The following is a 7,583-nucleotide window of genomic DNA, read 5'->3' as shown; positions in this document are numbered from 1 at the left end:
TTTCCTCTTCTCTTGTATCAGCTCTCCCTCAAGCTTCTTCTCAGTATCCCACTTACCCTCCTCCAATGTCTCTTTCCTTGCTCGTTCTCTCCCCACCTCTATCGCAGGGTTACCAAAAGAGAAGGGAGAGATCTTGCCAGGGGAAAGGGGTACCTGAAAGTAAAAAAGGAGCTGTTGTGGGGGAGGGGCGGAAATTAGAAGAGAAAAAGCTGGAGCAGGTTGGAGGCCAGAAATGGAGGCCCTAGGGCAGAGAGAAGGAATCTAAAAATATGCCTGGAGTCCAACAATAGACGGACTGGGAGTGAGGGGTGCAGGAAAATGACCTAAACTGAAGACAGGAGACAGAAATGGACCTACTCTGTAGCAGGCAGGAAATGAATTCAGAGCGCACAGCTGAGACATGACCCGCAGAAGCTCCAAAGCAGCACACAAGGCCAATGACACAGCCATATCTTCCAGTATTCACTCAGCAGAAACTGAGACTAACCCAACCAGGAGGGCAAGACAGGTCCCATAAACTGGAAAGTTCCCAGTAACCCAGCTCTGCCTGACTGTAACCATAATGCTGGCTAGCAAAGTGTTGGATCTGCCAGATCAGCATTCTGACCCTGACCCAGAAAAGCACATGCTTAAACATTAAGTGCTTTTGTGGATTAATGCCAGAGCATTCAGCACCTTGCAGCATTGAGTCCTTAGTGTGTATTTGTGGGCATAGACAATTTTTGGCTTACTAAGCCTATTTAAGTCCTGATTTTTAGGAGCCAAGGGCCAGCTTGTGTAAATCTGCATAGTTACTTTGACTTAAATGGAGCTATGCCAATTTATATCAGCTGAGAATCTGGCCCCTACTTTCTAGTTACAGCCGCTTCACAAGAATTGTGTTATATTACATGCGACTGGTAACCTCTCTTCTGATGTTAATGAATTCTAATAGTAACACTTACAATGGTATTCTTCAAACATATGTTAAAAATGGGTATGCCATAATAACCAGGCTCCCAATAATACTGTTTTGTGTTTCCTAAGCACCTTCCATCTGAGGTTCTCATCCGGCTTTCACCAGCATTAATGAACCAAGTCTCACAACGTCCCTCGGAGGTGTTCAAATGGGGGAAACTGAGGCGCACTGAAACCAGATTTTTTCTTTAAAGGTGCACTGGGCACCCCCAGCTCCTATTGCAAGTCAACAGCTACAGGGAAGTCAAGAGGAGCTGGGGGGGGAGGGGGTACTTAGCACCTCTCCAAATGGAGCCATATGCATGCCAAAGACCATGCAGCAGCAGAGGTGGATACAGAAACCGGGTCCCTCCCCTGCCTATGCCGTGTGACATCTGGGTGGCAGGTCACACACCCCACCGCTGAAATGCTGCCCCCTTGCACAGCCAGGCAGCGCCCCGCAGCACAATGCAGGAGTTCAATGAACATCAGCTGGAAGGGACACCGCGCTGCACGCGGGCAGCTACCCTTGGCTTTCCTAACCTGCTTACCAACAACTCCTATTGTCCCGGTGCTCTGCGAGCACTAAGCCCTGGCAACAGCTCGGCACAGCAGCCCCCTCCCCCACTCCAAGGGGGGAGAAATGTGCACCGACCAGAAAAACAGCTGAACCAGCCCCACAGCGGCGGCCGTGATGATCGGCGGCGCCCTGCCCCCGCAGACCCCGCCTCCCAACCCCCTGCCCAGCCAATCGGCAGGAGGGGCGCCGCTGTCGTCCCGCGCCCGGCTTGCCGGCCCCCTCCTCTGGCCGGCGGGGCCCGGGCAAAGGGGGCAAATAGGCCGCGAAACTATATTTGCATGGCCCAATGGGGCGGCCGCATGCAAATGAGGAAGGAGACGGTTGGCTGGATGTTGGCAGGATAACCCCGGCCGAGGCCGCCTTTGTCCCTCAGAGGCTGCGGCGCTGCTGGCGGGTGCGGGCGGCGCGGCGGGGGCCGGGGTCGCAGCTGGGGCGGCGCAAGTTGGCGTGAGGGTCGCGGCAGGGCCCCCGCCGGTGTGTCGGGAGGGGCGGGGCGCGCTCCGGCTGCACTATGACTTTGGAGGAGCTGGCTGGAGAGCAGCAGGCGATGGGCAGGTACCGCGGCGCGGGGGGCTGCTCGCGATGGGGGCGGGGGCGCTGCGGGGCTGCCTGTCAGCCGATCGCCCCGCCGCGGGGGCGAGGGGATGCCGGGGCCGGGGCCGGGGCCGGGGCGGGCGCAGCGAGGACCCCGCCGCGGGTGGCTGACAGGAGCCTCGCGGCTTGTTCTTGCTGCTCTCAGGATGGAGACGGCGGGGAGCGCGCTGGAGGAAGTTCTCAGCAAAGCCCTGACTCAGAGGAGCGTCACCGTCGGGGTCTACGAGGCGGCCAAGCTGCTCAACGTGTAAGTGGGGAGGCCGGAGGCCCCCGGCTGCCTTCTGCTGTCTGGTAACCCCCTGCCCGCCCTCCCCCCGGGGGGCGAGGTGCCCCTGGGCACAGCCCGCCGCCGCTGCCGGTCTGTGCGGTGTGCTGGGGGCTAACCGCCTCCTCACACGCCTGGTGTGCGGGGAGCTCAGCGGTGTGCGTGGACAGCGGGGCGGGGCGGGGGAGCACACCTGTGTGCATGGACAGCGGGGCCGGGGGGAGCACACCTGTGTGCATGGACAGCGGGGCCGGGGGGAGCACACCTGTGTGCATGGACAGCGGGGCCGGGGGGAGCACACCTGTGTGCATGGACAGCGGGGCCGGGGGGAGCACACCGGTGTGCGTGGACAGTGCTGGGGGGAGCACACCTGTGTGCATGGACAGCGGGGCGGGGGGGGGGAGCACACCTGTGTGCATGGACAGCGGGGCGGGGGGGGGGAGCACACCTGTGTGCATGGACAGCGGGGCGGGGGGGGGAGCACACCTGTGTGCGTGGACAGCGGGGCGGGGGGGGAGTACACCGGTGTGCGCGGACAGCAGGGCCGGCGGGGAGTACACCGGTGTGCATGGACAGCGGGGCGGGGGGGGGGAGTACACCGGTGTGCATGGACAGCGGGGCGGGGGGGGGAGTACACCTGTGTGCATGGACAGCGGGGCGGGGGGGGGAGTACACCAGTGTGCATGGACAGCAGGGCCGGGGGGGGGAGTACACCAGTGTGCATGGACAGCAGGGCGGGGGGGGGAGTACACCGGTGTGCATGGACAGCAGGGCCGGGGGGGAGTACACCGGTGTGCATGGACAGCGGAGCGGGGCGGGGCGGGGGGGGGGGAGCACAGCGGTGTGCATGGACAGCGGAGCGGGGCGGGGCGGGGGGGGGGGAGCACAGCGGTGTGCATGGACAGCTCGGCGGTGGGGGGGAGCACAGCGGTGTGCCTGGACAGCAGGGCCGGGGGGGGGAGCACAGCGGTGTGCCTGGACAGCAGGGCCGGGGGGGGGAGCACAGCGGTGTGCCTGGACAGCAGGGCCGGGGGGGGGAGCACAGCGGTGTGCCTGGACAGCAGGGCCGGGGGGGGGAGCACAGCGGTGTGCCTGGACAGCAGGGCCAGGGGGGGAGTACACCGGTGTGCCTGGACAGCAGGGCCGGGGGGGGAGTACACCTGTGTGCATGGACAGCGGGGCTGGGGGGAGTACACCTGTGTGCATGGACAGCGGGGCTGGGGGGAGTACAGCTGTGTGCATGGACAGGGGAGCTGTGGGGAAGTACACCTATGTGCATGGACAGCAGGGCCGGGGGAAGTACAGCTATGCACACGTACAGTGCTGGGGGAAGAACACTTCTGTGCATGTACAGTGGGGCTTGGGGGAAGTACACCTGTGTGCATGTAAAGCAGATAAATAGGGACACATCGGTATGTACTGCAGGTATGTACTGTGTGTACACAGGTCTCCCCTGGTGAACATACCTGTGCATTTGATTACTCATGGCTCAGACACACACCATCAGCCTACCTAGTAGCTTCTGCATGTGTATAAGCTGAGACATTGTTTGTTTCATCGGTATGTGTCTCTGTTAAATATGTAATTGTGTGTTAGCTGTGACTAATCAGGCTGTATTGTTTCATCCTTGCAGGGATCCGGATAATGTGGTGCTTTGTTTGCTAGCTGCAGATGAGGAGGATGATCGGGATGTTGCTTTGCAAATCCACTTCACCCTGATCCAGGCTTTCTGCTGTGAGAATGACATTAACATCCTGCGAGTGAGCAACCCAGGCCGGCTGGCTGAGCTGCTGCTTCTGGGGGCAAGTGGGGGAGCTGAGCAGCCTGCAGACCTGCACTGTGTGCTTGTCACAGTAAGTGACCATCCCGTCCTCCCTCCCCAGTAGCAGGAGCACAAAAGACTCACTGGCACAGAGCTCCCTTGCTGCAGCTTAAGCTGGGTCTCTGAAGCCTGTTTCTTACCTGATTACAGTTGGGTTTACTTTAGAGAGAACCTAAAATATGCCCTTGGATAGATATTGAACACATGGAGTTTGGGATCTGGGGTTCTGGCCATTATATATTCAAATCTGGGTTTGGATTTACACCCTCCACCCCCAGATCTGGGAGTGCTCAGATCTGGGACTTGGATCAGGCCTATCTTTAACTTGCTATGGGGAATGACATGCCCTTTTCCCTACTTAGTTATTTCCTGTACTAAGGACATTGCATCAGAGCTGTTCCTGATTTGATCATAAAGATTTTCCCCATATGGGCATGTTCAAATATGTTAAAGATCCTGCCAGCAGCAGAGAGATCCCCATGAGTCACCTTGCTACAGCAGCCTCCTCTATTTGTCTTTCCTTATTACAAATTGGCTCAGAGTAACGATTAGATAGCACAGGTTAGTTGCTTTTAGAGGAAGCTCTTAGAGTGGGAAGAAATTTTCATTAAAGGTTTTGGCAAGTCTGAACACTAGTAATAATTTCTTAACTCTAGCCCATGGTCAAAAATTGCTGTGTACATTTCTCTGGAGAAAAATAGGGAAATAATTCAACTCAATTGAAATTCATCTGCTCTTTAGAGAGACAGAGCAGGAAATGGGTCAATAATTTTCAGTTTAAAAAGTAGAGGAAGTTTATATGCATGCAGTTCCTTATTTTAATATTTTTCCCGATGCTAAAAATAGTCCTCAAAACACTTGTTCAGTATTTCCATTATGCCCATACTGCAGAAGAAACATGAAAGGAATCTTAAGTGGTTTTGTTTACTTTGCTGTTATATGTTTATATGCAATAGTGTAGGTGCAGTATAATGTTAAAGCTATTTTCTACAACCTCTCTACAATATCCTGACACTCTCGTTATGGTCCATCATATATAATCCTGCATTTTCAAATAAGAAGCCAGATCATTAATGTTTGTGTGTGGTTTTCAGCATGATTAACACTAGAATGAAACAAAATTTCAAGACATCAAGAAAATGCCAGTACATAAAATAGGAATGTATTTAAAATGCTCTGACCACTAGACCACACCTCCACCACAGCCAAATTCTGAAGCCCTTACTCAGCTTTTAGATGTTGAATCCCTATTGCAATGCAGTCATGTATATAGCATAGGATTTCACAAAACCTCCAAGGGACTTGAGGAGACTATTTGTATCAAACTAAAATCTGAGTTCAAGGATCCAGTTTAGCTTTGCATCTGGATGTTAGTTAGGAGCACCATCTTTTTGCACTAGTGAGTTAAGACCATTCAGTTTTGTTTTGAAACAACTATTTTTTTTCCAGAATCCCCATGCATCTCAGTGGAAGGATCCAGCATTGAGTCAGCTGATTTGCTTTTGCCGGGAAAGTCGCTACATGGATCAGTGGGTCCCAGTGATTAATCTCCCCGAGCGATGATGGTATTTGGATGAAAACTAATTGAACAAAATTGCACTGAAATTTTGAAATACTTTAGCGGTTGGTCAGGAAGTAAATCCCTATACCTGATGAAAGGATTACAAACAACTGATGTCAAGTGGGTAGACTGAGATTGAAGAACATGGTGTGTGGGACTGAAGGAAGTTGACTTTGTAGCCAGAAAGTTAAGGGAATGAAAAAAGAACCTGTGCTGAAAGAGTTGTAAGCAAGTGTGTCACAAAGGAACTAAAAACCAGGCAGGAAGATTTAAGAAGCTGCATGGTTGAGTTACTTTCAAAATGTACCAAACACGTTGAAGTTTTAAAAGTGCAACTAGTAGTTTCTGGTTTAAAACGCCTTTAACACGAAAGAGCAAAAAGGTTAATCAAAACTTTTTTAAAAATGTATTGTATTTTGGGATGTTGATGCTCAAGGTTTTATTCTAAGATATACTAAGTTATTTTATGATATTGACAAAGATTTTATTTATGCTATGAACTTCAGAACCAGAATACCCTTAAGCAACTGGTATACAACTACACCACTTGTTTTAATAAAATAAAATATTAAAACAGCTACATTAATATAATTTGTTTGAAACTGGATGGTGTTTATTTTACTGAAATAAAAATTTTAAAACCTCAAAAATCCTCATGTTAGCTTTTTACTTTCTTGCCAAATTCAATACTGTGCAATGCTAAGAGCTGATTCTGCAGCTACAGTTCATTTTAGCAGATAGGTGTTTTATATACACAGAAGTACAGGACCAAGCCTGAAAGTGGGATGTGGGTTTAATTCCTAAACCCTGTCATGGTTTTAAAAAAATAAGAGTACATTGGTGAGAGTGGGGCCTGCTACATATTATTCAAGCACTTCAAAAGCACCTAAGTGACTTAGAAGCCCTGGTCCTATTGAAAGTCAATGAGTTAGGTGCTTTTGAGAATTGTAGAGCAAGGTTCCTATGCTGAAAAGCAATTCATGTCTTGGTCCATGAACCGCTTAGCAACTCCTACCTCCTTTGTATTTGAGAAGGGTAACAAGGCACCTGCACTAATGAGTCAGTAAAACCCACTTAAGACTTTCCCTGCTGGATCCCACCTGTTAATGGGATGGGGAGATTCAGACAAACACTGCCAGTTCTGTTACAAGGAATCTATGCTTAGATGGTATGGAGCAGCCACAAAAATCAAAGACAGACAAAAGAGGAGTGGGGGTGGGTGGGTTAGCCATTAGAATCTCTCCATCAGCAACATGCACCCATATTCCTTACAGCCCAGCTGTACAGGACCTGATGAAGAAGGCCTTACAGGCCAAGAAGTAATTTAGAGGCTAATCCATCTTTGGCCAGGCTCATTGCCAATACATCAACTTCACCATAGGCCCAGAAACCCTGGAAGGACTGTCATTTTAGCATTCCTAGCTGGGAAGACTCTCCTCATGCTCTATATGCTTCTACCTGGTTTCAGGCCTAGTTACACTTGACCTCTGTTTGGACAGCAGGATACATACTTCAGACACATGGCCTGGGGGTTACATAGGCAGCCAGTATAACTCTGCAAATGGCATTCTTTCTGCAGCAAGCCTTGTGTCCAGAGTAACTGCACGTAAAGGAAGACTGACAGACAAGAAAGCTGGGACTGACAGGCAATCCACAGAGACCAACCAAATCCTGCCCTCATTTACACCTGTGGGTTCCCCCAATGACCAGACTGAGTTTGCACCTTGTTTAAGGCAGGGCAGAATATGGCCAATTTTAGTATGGTTCTAGGAAACAGACTAATTGTAGGGCCAAACTACGAAATACAAAAGTGTTATTTGCTGGT

At 51.6% G+C, this 7,583-nt stretch overlaps 1 protein-coding gene across 2 annotated transcripts; it reads left to right on the top strand.

Moving 5' to 3' along the window:
* Positions 1–1,877: 1,877 nt before the first annotated feature.
* Positions 1,878–6,408, top strand: GADD45A (growth arrest and DNA damage inducible alpha). Of its 2 annotated transcripts, none has more exons than XM_037907626.2 (4): positions 1,878–2,071; positions 2,256–2,357; positions 4,009–4,228; positions 5,647–6,408. In XM_037907626.2, exons 1-4 carry the CDS (start codon positions 2,028–2,030, stop codon positions 5,758–5,760), a joined length of 480 nt encoding a protein of 159 aa, XP_037763554.1. In that variant the 5' UTR covers positions 1,878–2,027; the 3' UTR covers positions 5,761–6,408. The 2 variants fall into 2 exon arrangements, with proteins under 2 accessions (XP_037763554.1, XP_037763555.1); XM_037907627.2 differs by having other exon boundaries at positions 1,879–2,067.
* Positions 6,409–7,583: the final 1,175 nt, after the last annotated feature.

Source organism: Chelonia mydas, chromosome 8 (genome assembly GCF_015237465.2).
Source record: "Chelonia mydas isolate rCheMyd1 chromosome 8, rCheMyd1.pri.v2, whole genome shotgun sequence".
In the NCBI taxonomy this organism is placed as follows: domain Eukaryota; kingdom Metazoa; phylum Chordata; order Testudines; family Cheloniidae; genus Chelonia; species Chelonia mydas.
This window is presented reverse-complemented; position numbering and strand designations above follow the sequence as displayed.